This window comes from Solanum lycopersicum, chromosome 6, assembly GCF_036512215.1.
Source record: "Solanum lycopersicum chromosome 6, SLM_r2.1".
NCBI lineage: Eukaryota > Viridiplantae > Streptophyta > Magnoliopsida > Solanales > Solanaceae > Solanum > Solanum lycopersicum.
In genome coordinates, this window is record NC_090805.1 from 47,842,637 (window position 1) to 47,862,650 (window position 20,014).

Consider the following 20,014-nt stretch of genomic DNA (forward strand, 5'->3'; position numbering starts at 1 on the left):
TTTTGTTGTCCTTTCTTTGTGTGTATTTCCATTTGCTTGCTTAACGTCCTTATGATTGTCATGGGTAGTCAAGGTATAGTTGTTACTTAAGAGAGTCTTAAGTAACAAATTTTATAGGAATATGAAAGATGAATATCTTACATATGGAATTTAGACGGGTAAGTGGGTATACATAAAAAATTTTGATGATCGGTTAATGCTTTTTGTACATGTTTCTAAAGTCTTTAGCGATATTGGTTCTAATGACATTTATCAAACAGTCCTATAAGATATCCCGAAGTATTTGTTTCCGTTTTCTTATAAATTATAATCGTACTATAGAAAGGTTTGAAAAGGATAGAATGTTAGGATAACAGTAGTGCTATTAGTTTTGACTCTTCTTTTCTTTAAACATTGAGAACAACATACGTGACATATAATTTGTTGATTGAACATACAATTTTTTTTTTAAAGAAATTAAATCATGTAGGATCCCCTAATTAATTTTAATTTGTAACTAATTATTGATGTTTAAATAGCTCACGACCAATTATAATTCTTCTTATTTCACTAGTTCCTGCTGCAATCTCATACATTTTGGCATCTCGCAGTAAACGTCCTGTTGGATACTCATTTATATATCCATTTCCACCTAGACATTGAATTGCCTGTAATTTCATTTAAAACGTAACGTATCAAACACAAATTTAAATTATATATATCGACAATTTCACGTTAAAAAAAAGCTTCTTTTTTTTTTTCACCTGGAGAGCTACTTGAGTGGCTCTTTCAGCTGCCAGTAGTATAGTCCCAGAACAATCCTGAAAAATAAAATAAAATTACGAACTTAGAAATAAGTTATAAAAACTTCTAAATGACACAAAATATATATTTTTTTTTAAAAAAACCTTTGGATCAATCTTCCCATTGTCACAGTCCTTTGCAACAGCATACACATATGATCTGAAAAATACAATAAAAAATAATTGACATAAAAATATGAATTTACTATTTAAAAAGAAAAACAATTTAATTCGAAAGAAATTCTAACCTTGAAGATTGTAAAGCAGTATACATGTCAGCTAGTTTTCCCTGGATTGGAAAAAAAAAGTTTTGAATTAAAGAGCGACTCAATAAAATTAGTGGCTTAAAAGATATTATTACAGTTATACATATACCTGTATAAGTTGAAATTCGCCGATTGGTCTTCCAAATTGCTCCCTTTGTTGAACGTAAGGAATAACAATATCCATACATGCTTGCATTATTCCAATAGGTCCTGCTGCTAAAATAAGTCGTTCCAAATCTAGCCCCGACATTAAAACATACACTCCTGTACATACGAAAAATTGAGAAATTAATATACGTGATGAGATAAATGATGTATACATACAGTATCATTTTTTTTTTTACCTTTTCCTTCGTGGCCTAAAACATTTTCCTTAGGAACAAAGCAATTCTCGAATACAAGTTCACACCTGCAATTTTTGAGTCCATATGAGATTTACTACAATTTCATCAATATTTATTATCGGGTGAATTGCTAGCTACGCTAAAAAAAAAATAGTGCTCAGGAACTAGCAATTCACTCGATATTATTAATTTAAACTTACGTATCGCTTCCTCTCATCCCAAGTTTGTCCAATTTTTGTGCAGTTGAGAATCTGCATTTTCAACATAGTTATGAAATTAAATAGAAAAAGTTATTTATGGTGGTTTTCTTATATACGAGTGTAAAGATAACGGATTCAGAATTTGAATTTTACAAATGTGAGGTACGTACCCTGACATTTCTTTTTCGATTATAAATGCTGTAATTCCTTTAGAACCAGCAGTAGTATCCGTTTTTGCATAAACAATCTGATTAATAAGTTAAACACAAAATTTAATAATGTAACATGAAAAATTAAAATATGAATACGAAATTAAAATAGTAGATCAATTTGTGTCTAAATATCAAGTTGGAAAAAGGGAAAAAAAAAAGGAGTCTACAACTTCCTTCGTCTACTTTTACTCTGTAAGGTGTGTCAATTTAATACTGAACAAGTAAAAATGAACGTAATAAAATAATAATTACGAAGAGATATATATACCAAAGTATTAGCGATAGGACCATTGGTGCACCACATTTTATTTCCATTTAAAACATAGCCACCATCGACACGATCGGCTCGACACTTCATGCTAACAACATCTGACCCAGCTGATCAAAGTAAAAAAAAAAGTGTTATTAATATCATTTAATTTCTATGCATCGACAGTATTTATGTATTAGGTTATAATTATAAGTAAAAGTAAATTTTGATAATGAAAGTAAATTAATTACAACAAATTACCATTTGGTTCACTCATGGCTAGAGCCCCAATGTGATCCCCACTTATAAGCTTCATGACACAATCAAAGTGAGTTAGACGATAGATTCTGATGATTCGATTTTTTTTTTAAATTTCGTGCATATCAAAATTCAAAAAATTAAAAGAAAGTAAGAGAGATAAAATTCGTAGAACCTTTGGCAAATATTTTTGTTTCTGCTCAGGGGTTCCATTTCTAACCTACAAATTAAAAATGTCATTAAAATTTAATCGTCACGTCAACGTACACGGTACAAGGACATGTTGTGCTGTACCTATAAAGCATATTATATATATATATATAAAAAATATAATAGTTACCAATTGGTTAATGCAAACGTTGGATTGAACACCATAGGAAACAGCAACAGCACCAGATGCACGACTAATTTCTTCTAAGGCAATGCAATGATATAAATATCCAAGGTTGAGACCACCATATTCCTCTGTTATACGTTCAACAGAACTCAAATACTAGCTAAATTTTTATATATAAATAATAGTATTTATGAGTGTAATATCTAAAATTTCTGTTCACTTTGTTAGAAATATAATTGTCCACTTGTTTTTTATGACATTATTTTGTGGAAATAATTGATCATAATAGTAATATTATTGGGAAATGCTTTTACAAGAGATGATGATAGATGTCATTGTTTTCTGCGATGTTACGTATATTACAGTTTTTTCTCCAATTGGAATATGTTATTATTTAAAAAATTAATAATTGGCCTGTACAAAGTTTCACTAAAATCTATATTATATAATAATGTATAGTGGGAATTTTGATGTTTGTTTTTTACGATATGATTATTTATTCATGAGATTTTGATATGTTAATAACAAGTTGTAGGGGATTATCATATTTTTTGACTCGAGACTCGAACCTGACTTGGAATTCGAGATCCAAGCTTGATTGGGACTCGGGATTTGAGGCCCAACCCCAAAGCAACTCGAGACTTAAAGACATGAGCCCCGACTCAAGACCTGATTTGATGTGACTGTCAACTTGAGATTTGACTCTTACTCCAAAAGACGTAAGTTGAGATTTGATATTTGACTCAAAACTCAACCCAACATCCAAACCCTAACCTTGACCCAAGACCCAAGATATGAGCCTAGGCCCAAATCTGAGATCCGACTCAGATCTTGACTTGGGTCAATCGGGACTCAAGATTAGATCTTGATGTAGAATTCGAGACCCAATTATATTAGATGAATGAAAAATATTTGGGTAAAATATGTGATTTAGCTAGTAAATATAAAAAATAAGTTGAAGTTGAGAATTAAATTGAACTTCACTGGCAATCATTTTGAAAAGGACAACACTTTGAATATTGAGTTAAAATTTATTTAAATTTAAATTATTTTGAATCCAACCCATAAAAATTACGGGTTATTTATAACTTCCATCCATAGCACCATTTATTCCATTTAACTAGTCTCTGCCTCTGGTCTTTTGCTTTGAAAAGGACATTTATTTATAATTAATCATAATTAAATAACATATATTCTTATCTTATATTATATACATTGTTATCATAAGAATTTTTATATTATCATATCATTAATTTTACCTGGTGCTGTAATTCCATGTAAATTAAAGTCTCCCATCAATTTCCACAAGTTAATCTCCTGAACGAAAATCATGAAATATACAAATAATTAATCTCTATAACCATATTTTGATTAATTTTTTTTAAACTTTAATCATATAATTAAAGATAATGAATTTATTAACCTTTGGGAAACTGTTTGTTCTATCAATCTTTTCAGCATAAGGAGCTATATTCTCTTGAGCAAATTTTGCTACACTTTCTTTAAACTACAAAATTTATGCAAACAAAATATAATTAGTAAATCATGTAAAATAGTAAACTTACCCCCCTCAAAGTTAACTTAACTTATAATTTGGTCCTTCAATTTCAATTAAAATGAAAAATTGTGGTACAAGTATAATTTTCTTTTTACCTGTTTTTGAGTATCATCCAATAGTAATGAAGTTGAAAAAGCAGCTTGTTGATTTTGTAGGGACTTGAAGTTTTTGGCTATGGTAGAACTCAAGGACCTTACTGCAAATAATTTATGCATTTTCAATGGATTTTTGTAGGAAGAAAGAAGAAGAATTATATTTAATGCTAAATGAGATTGAGATATATATAAGAGCTCTATTTATTTATTTTTATTAAATAAATAAAAGTTGTAGTGATTGGTAAGTCTAGTCATATGAAGGAAAGCTCTATTTTATTTTATGTTAAATAAAAGAGCTGTATTTTGACTTATTATAATAATGATGATGTGACTTATAATATTTTTATGTAAATTTTAAAGATTATAAATGTTAGGTTTTAATTATTAAGATTTTTGATAGTTTCAGATATTATTAATTTTTTATCATATTTTGTGCTTAGGATATAGGAGCACGAATAGCGAGATATATATATATATATATATATATGTGTGTGTCAATCGAATTTTAATATTGGAATACATATTTTATTTATTTAAATTAATTAAATGTAGCGGAATTTTTTAATTAGAGTAGTTATTGAAGATTTTCAAAATACATAGACAATTAAATCTAAAAATTTAAATCGATTTTAAAATTTTATGTTCGAATTTACATTAGAAAAATAGTTAATCTGCCTATTGTATTCCAAATCAGGGTCAGTTAAATTGAAACAATAGTAGTAGTAGTATTCTCCAAAAAATCATAGTTTATTTTCACTTCATAGTTATATTTTATATTTATAATCATTTGTTATAATTCAAATTCAGAAAAATATGTTTAGTTAACAAAGAGAAAAGAGAAGAATTTAAATTTGTAATACATCCTCAATAATATATTAAGATAAATTGACTATAAGAGGTTATTAGTAACATTTTTGTAATTCAAATGTTGGAAAAAAAATCCAATATACAACAATTATGAGTCGTTTGGTATTTGGTGTGAAGTATAAGGTATAATAGTTTCAGACATAAAATATAAAATTATTTTATTCTGCATTTGGTTGGAGGTATCAGATAGTACTATACCTTAGTAATAGGATAAACCGATAAGTTATTCCATCTGTATTTGATGAAATAACTTATCCCATGATAATTTATGATAAAATAATAAATCCCCAATAACTTGTCACCAACTAAATAACCCTTAATATCGATTTAATAAATCATCAAAATATTGACTTCAGACCATATATAAATAATGTCGAGCCACCCTGTTTGAATTCAACCAAACAAGTATGTATGGATTACAACCTTTGAAATATAAATTTCATATACTAAAATTTTGTTATACACTAAATTAGCGTCGATTTATTATTTGACATTTTTGTAGAAAAATATTTTCTTCATTGAAATCCATAACTTTCTAATTTTATACAATAGAAAGCAAACCTCTCAATCCATAAATATAAAGAGGAAAATAGACTTTTTAAGAAAGCACCTAAAGATATTTATAGTACTTATTTGACTAAATCTAAACATCCTCATCAATTATTAATTTTTTTTTATTTAGTGTCTGATATTTATATTAAAGGATGCTTAAATTTAAATTCGCATAAAAAAAACTTATATTGGGATAAAAAGTTCTTTAACAACGATGATTTTATACCCAGAAAAATTTAAACATAAAATCTCTAATTAAAATAAAATATTTATCACTCTACCACGATGATAACTCTTATTAATCATCAATTAATAACATTGGTCCATATATAACGTGAGGAGTTGTAGGCCTTTCAGAGGTAGGTAAAAAAGAATAAGAGGAACTTAATTAAAAAAATATTTTTCTTTGATTAAAATTTACATCATAATTTTTTTTAAAATAATTGAAACTCCATACGAATATGAAAACAATTACCATATTACCTATTTACTTTTTTATTTAAAGCATATGATAAAATTCTCACCTGATAAAATTAAATATAAAAGAAAATCAACAATTTTAATAAATTGTGCTTGTTGGGTGATGGAGAATTTTACATTTAAATTTACATGAAAATAATATCAGAAAAATGAAAATAAATAAATTTGATTTAGTTAAAGTTATTCTCTCCTTTCACTTTTAATTGTCATAGTTTTCTTTTTGTGAGTCAAATTATAAGGACTTTGCTTACGATAGATTTTTTCATCATATTAATATAAAAAAAATTACAATTTATAGTACTTTTCCTAAATTTAAATATCATTTTTTTATTTAAACTATCAAATTAATATAATCCAATTTAATTTTAAAAATTAATCAAATTAAATTTTAAAAAACACAATATAACAACTAAAATTGAGCGAAGGGAGTATCTTTAAATTTCTAATATTCAACACTTGTGTCAAGGGTTTTAATTAAGCGTTATATTGAATTTAATGGATCTAGTTTGGTCCCATGCTCGAGAACTTAAATTGATCTAGACGTATAAATAATATCACCAACAAATTGGACCATTTAAATAAACTCGTTTTTTAAACATGGAAACTAACAGTAATTCAAATTACACACGTAAATGTTGACTTCGATGTATATGTTTGCAAGAAAAAGAAATTTTTGATGAATACAAATAAGGGAACCTATCCTATTTTTAAAATCCCATTTTAACATATAAAATTTTAATTTGAATTACAAAATATTTTTTTTTTTTAAAAAAGAAAAAGTTAATAATATCATTCTTTTTTTTAACGAATCAATTACTACTTCTGTTTAAAAAAATACTTCATTAAAAAAATACAAATTACAATATACAACGATACAATGGTAGATCTTATTGATCAAACAATACATTTTATTATTGATAATAAAACAAAAAAAAAACCAAATTAAGATATTTAAATTATTAATTAAGTCCCATAATACATAGGAAGCATACGAGGTTTTACCACAACTTCCAACGGAACTTTTTTAACCGCGGTAAAACCCGGCCCTTCGGTCATATCCAACGGGTCATTATTAGGTAAATCAAAATCAAATGCTTGAAGTAAACGCGCAATGGAAAGATAAGTCACTTGCATGGCCATAGTAATTCCAGGACACGATCGTCTTCCAGAACCAAATGGTATAAACTCTAAATCTTTACCATAGACGTCAACTTTTGCCTTCGTGGTTAAAAACCTCTCGGGTAAAAACTTTTCAGGCTCTGGCCAAAATTTCGAATCTTTTTGAAGTTTCCACACGTTTACAAATAAACGAGTGCCTTTTGAAATATGGTAACCAAGTACTTGACAATCAGCTAAGGCTTCGTGAACTAACATAGGTGATGGTGGATATAAACGTAATACTTCTTTAATTGTTGCTTGAAAATACATTAAGTTTTTGATGTCTGAATCTTCGACCCAACGATCTTTGCCAACTTTTGTGTCAATTTCTTCATGGACTTTTTCTAGTACATGTTTATTGTTTAGTAAGCAGGCAATAATCCATATCAAATGAACAGCTGTGGTATGTGTAGCATCTGAAACTATAGTCTGCGTGTAAAAAAACAACACATTAATCATCGTGATTGTTAGTGTACATAATTTAAATTGAATACGATTGAGCATAAAATATGTATTAACCATCAAATCATATCAATCGTGGGTCCTAGAAATAACAATGAACATGTTACAAAATAATAATTGCACTTTGCTCTCTTGATTATTGATGTATTCTAGATTTGGTCAAAAAGAAAAATAACGAATTAATCATCGTGATTTTCAATATTTTAAATTAGTACGTGAATAAAATATGTATTACCCTTCAAATCATATCAATTGTGGGTCCTAGAAATAACAATAAAAATGTTACAAAATAATAATTGCATTTTGATCTCTTGATTATTGTTATATTCTTAGATTTGGTCCTTCTGAAATATTTCACCTTTATTTGAGTAAAATAAGATGTTTTTATAAAGGAAGTGTGTGATAATTATAAAACTATATCACCTAAAATAATGGACTAGCAGTAAAAATTGAATGATTAAGCACTTAATTATTCATGTAGATTCACAACTTGAAGGATAAAAAATGCACGTGCACATATCAATTAATATGCTAATTAAAAAAAAAATTCTTTACATCTTAAATTTTCATGTCCAATCAAATTAACAGAGCCAGATCAACAATTGAACACATACCGACATAGTATAACAATAATAACAATAACATTCAATTGTAATTTACAAGGTGGGATTTAATGAGCTGGTATATATGCAAAATCTTACTCTTATCTTGTGAAGATACAAAGACTGTTCTGATAGACTCTCACCTCAAGCAAAAACATATCAATAACATATTTAGTGTAATTTACAAGTGGGGCTTGAGGAGTTGGTGTGTATGCAACCTTACTCTTATCTTGTGAAGGCAGAGAGACTGTTCCGATAAATTCTCAACTCAAGCAAAAACGTATCAAATATGTAACACATATGATAATATGATAATTGAAGCAAATAAAACAAACATATAACACTAAAATCGAAATATAAGATAGTTGCACACTTACCAACATTGTAGCTTTGATAATAGTTTCCCTTGAATAACCATATTGGAAATCATCCTTATCTAACTCTGTTAACATTATATCAATCAAATCTTGATCATCATTAGACTCATTATTCTTCCTCTTATTAGTATGATCATCAAGCCAACGTTGAAGAATAACATCCATTTCATCAGCTATACGTTTCATCACCTTAATATTACCTTGCAAATCAAGCCATTGTAGCAATGGAAATGGAAATGCATCCTCTATACCAACTATAGCTATATAATACATCGTTTCGTTGAACGCTTTTCTAAAACGTTCCGCTTCTTCCTTCTCCTCCTCTTTATTATTCACCTGTGTAGAACAGACCGATTCACAATTTGAACTTTATGAATTTGAAAATCTACCATATAATCTATTAGGTTCGAAATTTATTGTTGATACGTTGTCCATTTTTTTCCCCCTTATAACTTACATATAGACTTTTTAGACTATGGTCTAATGAGTGTCGTATGAATTGACCTAATAAATGGACGGGTCATTTCAAATCGATTATGCGGATCATATTTTATGGGCTAAATTTTTCACCTCTAGCTAGGAGTAAGTGTGTATATATTCATTAATTTTAAAATTTGGATTCGTTTCTATGTACCTGACTATATCTCTTTCCACCAATCATCTTCACCGTTATATTTAACATCATATCATCAAACCAATGACCAATATCAACTTTAGTAGGTACATTTTTTGCTTCATTAGCAACAAATAGTGTGTACAACTCCTTGATACTACTCTCCACTTCTGAAATTCGAACATGCTTTAGCCTCTCCAGACTCTTACTCGATAGCAGATTATTAACCACCAATTTTCGAACCATACGCCAATAAGGTCCATAATTTGCAAATGTAAGATTTGCATGGTCATAGCCAAGATATTTACAAGAACAAGTAGCTACTCTATTAGCTAAGTTCTTGTCTTGTGTAGTAAAGCATTCTTTTATTGCTTCATAACTACTCACAACGGCTATTGGGAACATCCCTTGACGGACGGTGAAAACTGGCCCATACTTATCTGCTAACGCACCTAGGGTATGGGCCAGAGGAATTTCACCGTCCTTGTTGATCCTATTGCGACCGTCTAACGTGTTGCTTAGGATTTGAGGGAGGTGGCCTATAATTGGCCATGCTCCTGGAAGTTGTGGAGGGGCTGGACCAAATTTTTTGCTATTTTTCCAAGTTTTTGCTTTTCTTATGAGAAATAATAGGAAGAAAAAAACTAGAATTCCAATAATAGCTTCAACATGTGAAAGAATGTGAATTTCCATTGGACAAAAGGGGAAAAAGAAGAGATTGAGATAGAAGAGAATGTATTGGGTTTTTGAACTATATATTTCGGCTTGATATATAAGTAACCTAACTAAATTTCATTTGGACACACAAATTCAGACTTGTTTTAATTACGCATCTAATTATATTTTTAACAAACGCAAACTTTCGATATTAGAATTTGAAAAAAGTTCTAATGTGTTATTGGACACTCAAACTAAGGCTTGTTCTAATTACGCATCTAATTACGTTTCTATCAAATAGATACTTCCGATTCAGAATTTGAAAAAAAGTTTAAATATGTTATCAAGTGTTCATTATTTAAATAAGTCTATAACCGCGTAAATTCTCACTTCTTTTAATCATATGCATTTGTTTCAATAAATTGTAAAACCTTAAATCTATACAAATTAAGGTTGATAATAATATATTTAATGTAATTAACTTTAACTATCTCGTAAACGGTTGAGAATATATACGGTACTATGTGCTTGATGAATATTTTATAAGTAATAATGATTTGATCCAATTATTGGGTCTAAATTATTGAAAGTAAAAATATAATTCTGTAGTAATTCCACTAAGGTGAATTGGAGAACATCTTTATTCGATTATGATACGTAAAGATTGGCATGCATTACTGTTACGCAAAATTATTTCGTTGTTTATCTTATATTTTAATTTCAATTATTTTGTCAGTATTTACAAAATCTTCTTAAAGAAATCAAATGATTTCACCAATATCTATGTAGCCATATATATTAGAATACAAACAGAGATTGTATCGTTTAATTTATCATATTTTCAAATTATGGCTAAAAAACAAAAACACATACCATTATTAAAATATCTAGATATGGGTATCAAATGATATGCACGTAATACTAATAAAAACAAATCATGTACTTCTAGGTAAAATGAATAAAGTTAATAAATTTGAAGGTTAAAAAATTATTTGATGTTATATGGATTGGATTGAAACATGCAGACAAGTTCGTTTATTATTTTATAATTTATTTAAGCAATTAATATTTTTTTTTCAATAGTATATAACATATCAAATAAAAAATATATTACTAAGATTTTCCATGTTTCGATTTGTCCTATGCATTAATCAAACTTTTAACTAAGCTGAATTAGATGAATCAAAATTAATAAATAAATGAATTATTGATCTGCTTAAATTTGGGTGGTTCATATTATCGTGGGCTAAGATTTCTTTCCCTAACTGCAGTCTGCAGTAGACATAGTGTATCTAGAGGGGTTCCGTGGGTTCACGTGAATCTGTGACCCATTGTCTAGATTATATATAATAGTGTTTTTTTAAAAAAATATATAGAAGTGTAAACTCACGTTAAAAGTAACATACTACGATAATGATTGGGTGCACATCTTTAAGCAAAGATAGAAATTTAATTCTTATATCTATTTTATTTTTGTTAAAAATACCATCAAAGTAGTTATCTGTAACACTTTTGACATTTCAATTTATTTTTTTCGCTTTAATCTTTCAAAAATTTCAAGTGCGTAATATCGAAAATTCCTAAAAGAAAATTAGCACGATAATCTTTTTTATATATATAATTTAATCTAATGTGTATAGTAAAATTTAAAACTAGTAGTATATGTTGGACTTAAATTTTCTAAAATTCAAAACATTTCTTTGTTAAGAATGTAAAGATCAAATCAATCAAAATGCAATTTTTTCATAGCAGTACATCCATTTTTCTGAAATCTTGAATGGAAACAGTTATATACATTGTATACCTTTGGAATGTACAATTCACATTTTGTATATCTTAAGTGCAGCAGTTGAATCACATTTGTTTTGTTGTATACCATTGACATATACATTATTGACTTGTATTACCTTGAGGCCCACGAAAATGTGCATATTTATTGGATATTTGTTAAAAAAAATTCCAATATTGTGAGTGTTATCCCCTTCAAATGAGACTTCTTTTTTGATGTCAAAGACCAGAAGCTACGCGCAAATTCTCATTGGATTGGGGTTGTTCTTAACAGCGATGGCTATTTATTTAAGTCTAAGAAATTACATATGAACAAAAATACATAAGTAATGTTGGGTGTATAAGTTAGCATATTTTACACTGGAGAAATGTGATAGAAAATTGGGTGTAACTAGGCACAAAACAGTTAATGTCACTAGTGTGTTAGATCATCATAGATGGTATCAGAGCCATTTATGTGTAAGCTTGGTCGATGTGGGTAAGAAATCAATTGAGTTGAGATAAATTTTAATTAGGAAAAAATCTCGGACTGATTCTAGGTAATGACAAACTTCATCGAGCACGTTAAGTAATTGCGAAGTCAGAAATTTTATCAAGGGTGTTCAAGAATAATTGTGCGTGTACAAGTGATCTATTGTCAAAATAAAACAAAAAACATGTTCTACAAAGATGTTCAAACCCGAAACTACTTGATTCATATGGACAATCATTATCACTGCGTCAATGACGTAGCTTTGTCAAGAATGTCCAACTTTAAACATATATCCTTTAAAACAATTAATTTAACATATATATAAACAATGTAATTTTTTGATAAAAAGAGTATCTAGTTAGACACACCTTGAGGTAGCTATAGCTCCACCCCTGGGTGTATGCGACAAACTCATGACATTCTAGATTATGATAAGTAGTTTCACATCGAGAAAATCACAGGAGAAATGTTGAGTATATAAGTAAACAAGTGTTACATTTTAATATCGTATGAATCTAGATCCAAAAAGAATAATATCACTAGCAGGCTGAACCGATAAACTTACAAATTAAAAATAGTGCACCAATATTTTACTCTAGCATTAAAATATTTTGCAAGGACCACTATAAAATAGGGTATGAGTTAAGAATGGTTCACAAGTGCATTTTCAATTTTCTACATCATCTTTACTTTAAGAAAACTAAAAGAAATGGCATCTCTGATCTCTAGCTGGGCTTCACAAGTGAACACTGTGCCTGAAAGGTATGTGGTGCCTACTGAGAAAAGATTGAATGTAAATGTCCCAATTGGTAAAGACATTCCAGTTATTGATTTGTCACATCCTAATTCTGCCCTCATAGCTGAACAAATCATCAAAGCTTCTCAAGACTATGGAGTTTTTCAGGTAATATAATTATAGAGTTTTAAGTTTTATGTACTGATAGTGAAAAAAATATTTATACAATCAGGTCATTTAAAATGTAATTGCATGATACTTATTATATTTATGTTGGTGGAGGTAGTGACTTCCATGTAATTAGTCGAGAAGTGTATGCAAACTGATACAGACATCACGATGTAATTGCGAGTAGCTTTATTTAAACATTCATTGATAATTAACCTACGATAAGAAAATGTTGTTATAGAGAATGTAGTATGACATGAAAGATTGGGTCCACTGAAAAAAATTTGATTGTTATAGTGAAATATTGTTAAAGAGAGGTTTTTTTGACTGTACAAGCAAGTAACTTGTTATTACAGGTTAGGTTTAACTGATAATAGTGTGTACTAGTTACATGCACTGTCAACGTATATAAATTAAATCGATAATTATATTGTTGTTTATGATGTCATTATTAGGTGATTAACCATGGAGTGTCACAAGAGTTGATTGGTGATGTCCTTGAAGTTTGTGATGAATTTTTCAAGTTGCCAATTGAGGACTTGGAAAAGTATACTGAAGAAGAAGAGTTGAGTGAATTTGAGCCAAATCTTGACCAGAAACCAAAGCTTTATATTGAAAAGGAATATAAGCCTAAGAAGAATGGTAAGAATGATAAAGAAGTCATTTTTTGGAAAGACACTTTTGCTCATTGTACTCATCCTACCAAAGAAGATAGAATTAATTCTTGGCCTGAAAAGCCAGCAAAATATAGGTAAGTATTAAATATAATATCTTCTCTATTTCATTTCGTTTTGACCTGCACGTGAAAATTCTTTTTAATTTTGGGTGACGGTGTGATTCAATCTCAGGACGTCTGTCTGCTCTGCTATCATGTAATAATAATACCTGAGTCTAACTCAACCCCAAAAGCTAGCTCATGAAAGAGACCAAATTCTCATCGATAGTGAAACTTTTTAACAATATTAACTAGACATTAATAATTTTTTTAAAAGAATTTTTTATTTTATATATATTTAATATCTAATTCGCAATGAAATGTCTCACGATTATTACTATATTTTATTTACTAGGGAAGTGATTGGAAAATATAGTGAGGGAGTGAGGAAGGCAAATTTGAGAATTTTGGAGCTAATGTGTGAAGGATTGGGACTTGAAAAGGATTACTTTGCAAATGAGCTGAGCCATATTCAGTATATGGCTATAAACCTTTACCCAAAATGCCCCGACCCGACTGTAACAGCTGGAGCCGTGGAACATAATGACGGCGGAGTCATCAACTTGCTTTTACAAGAATTGGGCGGCTTACATGTGCGCCGTCAGAAAGATGGACAGTGGCTTGCTGTTGAGCCCATTCCTGGTGCATTGGTTTGCATCAATGGCATGATTTTGAAGGTATTTCCCAAGTTTTTGACGTGACACAAAAATTTTCGTATAATTTAAAATATATCATTATATATTTGCGTTATTATGAATAGAATATTTATTTTTATTAAATTTAAAAATATATCGCTTTTTTAAATCTGTATAAAAAGAAAAACGAGTCATATAATTAAAATTGATGCAGGTGAGTAAGACATAAGCATTTTTGTTGGAATGTAAAGCTGATTTAATATCCGATAATAGATATTAGTAGGGGAGTTAGAATTTTTATTAAGAAGGTTAAAAATATGAAATAGTTAAGGGGATTCAACATTTGTTATTTACGCATAAAATACTCCATCTGTCTTATTTTATGTAAGATAGTTGGACTCAAGACACGGAATTTAAAAAAGAAAAAAAGACTTTTAAAACTTATGGTCTAAAATGGATGATAAAAATTTGTATTGCTATAAATCATTTCATTCATTAGGGTAAAATAAATATTATAAAATTAAATTGATTCTTAATATAAAAATGTGTCATTTTTTTTGAATTAATTAAAAATAAAATAAATCATATAAATTGTGACAGAAAAATTAATTTAATATAATTTTTTATCGAAGGTAATTCAGATGAACCTCTGGACCCTTACTTGTAAGATCCTTTTGTCAATTGTTTTATTTTTTTTATAGGTCAATGTAAAATATGACTAAATTGTCAATTAATTTTTTAACTCAGGTGATTAGCAATGGGAAGTTAGAAAGTGGAATACATAGAGTGGCTACAAATTCAGTGAGAGATAGAATATCTCTTGGATGTTTAACTAGTCCTTCTTGTGATGGAAAATGCATAATTGAGCCTGCTAAACCACTTTTAAGTGAAACTAATCCACCTAAATACAAGTCATTTTCCTACACTGAGTATTTGAAGATTTTCTTCAGTGACACCTCTGAATTTGAAGCTGCACTCAATCCATACAAAATTTAATTAATTAATTTATCACTATGGGATAAATTGATGTGTTTCTTTATTTTGGAGGTACCAAAAATAATCATTGATGAATAAATTTTGTGTGTGTGTGTGTGTTTATTAATGTTATGTTTTGGATTTTCAATAATTTCATGCTACTATGTATTGTACTACTTCCTTTTGTAATAGTGATTTGAGTTTGTGATATAAATAAAACAATTTCAATAAATAAAGGTGTGTTTGAAGAATCGAAGTGTGTGATTATTTTATCTAAAAGGTTATTAGATTCTTTTTCATGGGCTAAACACGTGAACATACTTTTTTATTTGGATGACGGTAAAATTCAATATGATCTTAATACCTCTGTCGTACCATCTCATCTAAAAATTTAAGTTGTTAGAAAAAACATATTTTAATTATTTAATTATATTCTCAACAATATTATTATTTCCATGTTTATCAAGGCAACAACAACAATATCTAGTGTAATTCCATAAATAAAATCGAAGCGGGTTAAGATATATACACGACACCTTACTTCTATCTTTATAAAGATTTTTTTTCGATTGACTCTCGATAATTCTTCTTATTTAGTTAAATTTAAAATATGTAATATGATCAAGCTTACGCCAACAGAAATAACATATGGTGATCGGAAAACAAGATGAGACATTAGTTACAGTTGGTTTGTAAACAAATTAAAAGTCAACGGAATTGCGTTATATTGACGTGACTTGTAGCCATGTTCAATTAATTATAACAAAGCAATTAATTATACAATTATGTAATTATAATTTTATTACAATTAAAAGAAGGTCAACGACCAAGCATACAATGAACTTCTATAAAACCAAGAAAATTAAGTTTGAAAAGATGTATCTACTTCAATATATAAGCATAAAATGGATTCAATAAAGAGGTAATTTACGCAAAATTCTAATGCTTAATTCTATTGTTAATCGATCATTATACTAATTTATTTTTAATCAATTTTATTATTTTGATCGATTGTTATAATTTTTATCCATCTTATAATTATTTTTTTTGTACGCAGCAATGAGGATGTTTCAAATGTTGATGTGATTAGTGCAAAAGATCTGCTCTCTTCGGGTCACACTTATTTAGACGTGAGGTGAGTAATTAAAAAAAAATTGTAAAAAACAAAATCTAGTAAAAGTAAACTAATTTGTATTATTTTTGGAAATCTTGATAATTCAATTTCATTATTTTTGGGGTTTAATTTACAGGACAACTGAAGAGTATAATAGAGGACATATTGATAAAGCCATAAATATTCCATACATGTTTCTCAATGAACAAGGTTTTTTTTTTTTTTTTAATTTTCATTATTTTTGTGTTTTTTTTTTCTTATACACTATTTTCTATTGTGAGCCAATTTTTTTTTTTTTTGTTTTTTTATTTTTGCTAGGAAGGGTGAAAAATCCAGATTTTCTTGAGCAAGTCTCTGCAGTGTGCCAAAAGGAGGATCATCTGATTGTGGTAAATTAACTCATAAACATTTTAACTTTCTTTTAATTTTACTAATTATATATATTTATAACGACAAAAGCTACTCCCTTCGTACGGTATTATTTGTCATGGTTTTTATTTTTAGAGTCAAACTATAAAAACTTTGACTAACATTTTAAGACGTATTTTTTCATCATATTAATATGTAAAAATTTGCAATTTATAGTACATTTCATATAGTTTTGCAATATCTATTTTTTTTATTCAAAATATCAAATTAATATGATCTAATTGAACCTTGAAAATTAGTCAAATTTGACTTTCGAAAAAAGTAACATGACAAACAATACCGAACGGAGGGAGTATTTATATCATAGTTAGTAGGTTATTTGTCATTTATCTTTAAGGCTTATTAAATAGAGTTACATGCCTATATATAATATTATCTTTTAAATAACTTAATTTTGAACGACTCTCAGAGTAAATATTAAATCCATGAATATATAACTTCAGAAATGAATTCTATAATAAATAGACGTAATAATTAAGTTAAACCTATAAAATTTAAATTTTGATTACGTCTTTTTAGTCGGTGAGTAAGATCTGTTTTGAAGGGATGTAACAGTGGAGGGAGAGGACTTCGAGCATGCGTCGATCTCCTTAATGCGGTTAGTGAGCCTTTCAATTTCCCATTTATATATTTATTTAAAAAAAATGACAGTTCAATGCATAAAATATATTATTTTAGTAGGATTTAGAAAAAAGTGGCATTTAAAAAATGTGATGTAGAAAGTCTATTCTAATGCAAATATTAGTGGCTGAAAGTTAACTTTATTTCAATTTGAATTTAGTCTACATGAATAAAAATTTATTTTTTCAAAAAAATACTAGTGTTTTACTATACACGGGGGAATCGGTTGAACTCAGTAACTTTTACTTAGTATATTTGAATTAAGAAGTTTATTAAATATGTACAAGTATTATGTTTAAACACCAATTATTAGAGTCCGGAGCCTAAAGGGTAAAAAATGTTAACAAAAATTCCAAAACGGTATATGAAATTTCTTTTTAACCAAAAGAGCAAAATCGCTCGCGAAGTAGCGATTTTGTCCACTGAAAAAAGCAAAATCGCTGCTATAGCAGCGATTTATTAAATTTGCTTTTTAAAAAAAAAAAATCATAACAAAATCGCTCCCTCGGGAGCAATTTTCAAAATAATTTTTTTTGTTAATATTTTTTTGATATGTCGCTGCTTAGGCAGCGACTTGTGTATAATTTTTTTTAATTAATATTTTTTGTTTTTTTTTATAAAAAAAGTTTAAATCAATTTTTTAAATCAAATAGCTGCCAAAGCAATGATTTTTAATTAATTTTTTTTTTAAAAAAATAAATAAATCGCTGCCATTTTTTTTAGTGATTTAATTTTTAAAAATTAAAAAAGAAATAATTAAAAATTGCAGCAATGTAATTTTAAAAAAATATTTTTTTCATTTAAACTTTTTTAAATAAAAAAAGTAAAAAAAAAAATTAAGGTAATGTCGCTGCATAAGCAGCGACTTACTTAAAAAGGTATAAAAAATTTTTTGAAAGGGAGCGATTTTGTTTTAATTTTATTTTTTTAAAAAAAATCAAATTTAACAAAATCGCTGCTATAGCAGCGATTTTGTTTTTTCCAATGGACAAAATCGCTACTTCGCAAGCGATTTTGCCCTTTTGGTTTAAAATAAATTTCATATACCATTTTAGAATTTTTGTTAATATTTTATACCCTTTAGGCTTCGGACTCCCAATTATTAACACTTGAAATTATCGCACGTAATAAAATTCAGAACCATAAAAATTTAAAATTCTAATTTCGCGTGCGAGTGTAGGGGTACAAGGATGTAAGAAACTTGGAAGGAGGATACTCAGCATGGGTGGATAATGAGTTTAAAGGGGATGAATCTGCTCAACAGTTCAAAACTGCCTGCAAATTTCGTCCATGAGCAAAACATGCATTCACAAGAATTATTTTCTATGTTTTTTTACATGTAATTGTGGGGGGGGGGGGGGGGGGGAGAGAGAGATTTGGATTTCAAATAATCATGTAAAATTTATGTTACATTTTGATTTCTAAGTTATTGTGTGTGGATGATTTTCTCGAGAAATGTCTAGTGGTTTTACTTTTATTGAATTTCATTTGAATCTAAGACTTTATGATTTTTAATTCATCTGATCGATAATAATTACTATGTCAAATTTGAAACCCTATACATACGAATTGGTTCTTTTTCATGAGTATGAACGAAAAGTGGTTAGTAAACGTTATTTCTGTCTAGAAAGGATAGGCCAATACTATTAAAATGGGCTATAATATAAAAAAAAAATTACAAAGAAATTGAATACTCCTTTTCCTCTCAAAATATTTGTCATGTTTCGCTTTTCGAGAGTCAATCTAACTAATTATCAAAGTTAAATTCAAACAGATTAAATTCAATATTTTAAAATTAAAACTTAAATATTCAAAAATTAAATAAAAAGTACAATAAGTTGCGAGACTTTTAATATCAACATGATGAAAAAAATATATATTTTAAATATTTGATCAAAGTTTATATAATTTAACTAAATATCACAAGAATTTGGGACTGAGGGAGTAATAGCCAAACCAAATGAGGTATTATAGGTTCAAGACAATAGGAAGATAATTCTTTTTGTTACTAAACGAGTTTAACTAATATTGACTATTTTTTTCAGTAATTAGAAAAGCTTAGAAACACAATTCACCATTCACCTTTTAAAAAAAATTTTAAAAAAAATGTGGTCCATGGACCATTTTATTGTATAGTTTAATTCATTTCATCGCGGAGAAAAAAATAGCATAAAAAATAAAATTATTGAATTTTGTTAAAGCTTTTGGTTATTTTGTATATTAGTTGACCTTGAGCTTTTATTATACGTGTGTTTGATGTTTACATGTAGATTGTTTTTTATTAGTGTTTA

At 28.1% G+C, this 20,014-nt stretch overlaps 4 protein-coding genes across 4 annotated transcripts; 2 read left to right on the forward strand and 2 right to left on the reverse strand.

Moving 5' to 3' along the window:
• Nucleotides 1-364: 364 nt before the first annotated feature.
• On the reverse strand, nucleotides 365-4,557 carry LOC101245553 (2-methylacyl-CoA dehydrogenase, mitochondrial). Its single transcript, XM_004241338.5, has 15 exons — nucleotides 4,303-4,557; nucleotides 4,073-4,156; nucleotides 3,909-3,966; nucleotides 2,653-2,777; nucleotides 2,488-2,532; nucleotides 2,316-2,364; nucleotides 2,073-2,182; nucleotides 1,763-1,839; nucleotides 1,593-1,643; nucleotides 1,393-1,457; nucleotides 1,158-1,312; nucleotides 1,031-1,071; nucleotides 888-942; nucleotides 744-800; nucleotides 365-647 (listed from the first exon to the last, which is right to left on the reverse strand). The coding sequence occupies exons 1-15, from the start codon at nucleotides 4,420-4,422 to the stop codon at nucleotides 501-503; spliced, it is 1,239 nt and encodes a 412-aa protein (XP_004241386.1). The 5' UTR covers nucleotides 4,423-4,557; the 3' UTR covers nucleotides 365-500.
• Nucleotides 4,558-7,021: 2,464 nt separating this feature from the next.
• Nucleotides 7,022-10,155, reverse strand: LOC101245261 (nicotine N-demethylase CYP82E4-like). Its single transcript, XM_004241337.5, has 3 exons — nucleotides 9,435-10,155; nucleotides 8,801-9,136; nucleotides 7,022-7,788 (listed from the first exon to the last, which is right to left on the reverse strand). The coding sequence occupies exons 1-3, from the start codon at nucleotides 10,104-10,106 to the stop codon at nucleotides 7,165-7,167; spliced, it is 1,632 nt and encodes a 543-aa protein (XP_004241385.1). The 5' UTR covers nucleotides 10,107-10,155; the 3' UTR covers nucleotides 7,022-7,164.
• Nucleotides 10,156-12,962: 2,807 nt separating this feature from the next.
• On the forward strand, nucleotides 12,963-15,810 carry LOC101244962 (hyoscyamine 6-dioxygenase). Its single transcript, XM_004241336.5, has 4 exons — nucleotides 12,963-13,234; nucleotides 13,690-13,985; nucleotides 14,305-14,626; nucleotides 15,332-15,810. Exons 1-4 carry the CDS (start codon nucleotides 13,040-13,042, stop codon nucleotides 15,578-15,580), a joined length of 1,062 nt encoding a protein of 353 aa, XP_004241384.1. The 5' UTR covers nucleotides 12,963-13,039; the 3' UTR covers nucleotides 15,581-15,810.
• A 575-nt stretch (nucleotides 15,811-16,385) lies between these two features.
• LOC101266732 (protein HIGH ARSENIC CONTENT 1, mitochondrial) lies at nucleotides 16,386-19,221 on the forward strand. Its single transcript, XM_069299432.1, has 6 exons — nucleotides 16,386-16,481; nucleotides 16,617-16,694; nucleotides 16,810-16,883; nucleotides 16,992-17,062; nucleotides 17,647-17,700; nucleotides 18,904-19,221. The coding sequence occupies exons 1-6, from the start codon at nucleotides 16,465-16,467 to the stop codon at nucleotides 19,015-19,017; spliced, it is 408 nt and encodes a 135-aa protein (XP_069155533.1). The 5' UTR covers nucleotides 16,386-16,464; the 3' UTR covers nucleotides 19,018-19,221.
• Nucleotides 19,222-20,014: the final 793 nt, after the last annotated feature.

Bases quoted from the DNA above. Each gene is read 5' to 3' on its own strand.
- LOC101245553 (XM_004241338.5), bottom strand. From the start codon at position 4,422: ATGCATAAATTATTTGCAGTAAGGTCCTTGAGTTCTACCATAGCCAAA. The intron at 4,157-4,302 runs GTAAAAAGAAAA...TAAATTTTGTAG, and splicing joins TGGATGATACTCAAAAACAG to TTTAAAGAAAGTGTAGCAAA. The intron at 1,072-1,157 runs GTATATGTATAA...TTTCCAATCCAG, and splicing joins GCGAATTTCAACTTATACAG to GGAAAACTAGCTGACATGTA.
- LOC101245261 (XM_004241337.5), bottom strand. From the start codon at position 10,106: ATGGAAATTCACATTCTTTCACATGTTGAAGCTATTATTGGAATTCTA. The intron at 9,137-9,434 runs GTACATAGAAAC...TGTTCTACACAG, and splicing joins GTGGAAAGAGATATAGTCAG to GTGAATAATAAAGAGGAGGA. The intron at 7,789-8,800 runs GTAAGTGTGCAA...TTTTACACGCAG, and splicing joins TTATCAAAGCTACAATGTTG to ACTATAGTTTCAGATGCTAC.
- LOC101244962 (XM_004241336.5), top strand. From the start codon at position 13,040: ATGGCATCTCTGATCTCTAGCTGGGCTTCACAAGTGAACACTGTGCCT. The intron at 13,235-13,689 runs GTAATATAATTA...TGTCATTATTAG, and splicing joins AAGACTATGGAGTTTTTCAG to GTGATTAACCATGGAGTGTC. The intron at 13,986-14,304 runs GTAAGTATTAAA...TTTATTTACTAG, and splicing joins GAAAAGCCAGCAAAATATAG to GGAAGTGATTGGAAAATATA.
- LOC101266732 (XM_069299432.1), top strand. The intron at 16,695-16,809 runs GTGAGTAATTAA...TTTAATTTACAG, and splicing joins CACACTTATTTAGACGTGAG to GACAACTGAAGAGTATAATA. The intron at 16,884-16,991 runs GTTTTTTTTTTT...TATTTTTGCTAG, and splicing joins CATGTTTCTCAATGAACAAG to GAAGGGTGAAAAATCCAGAT.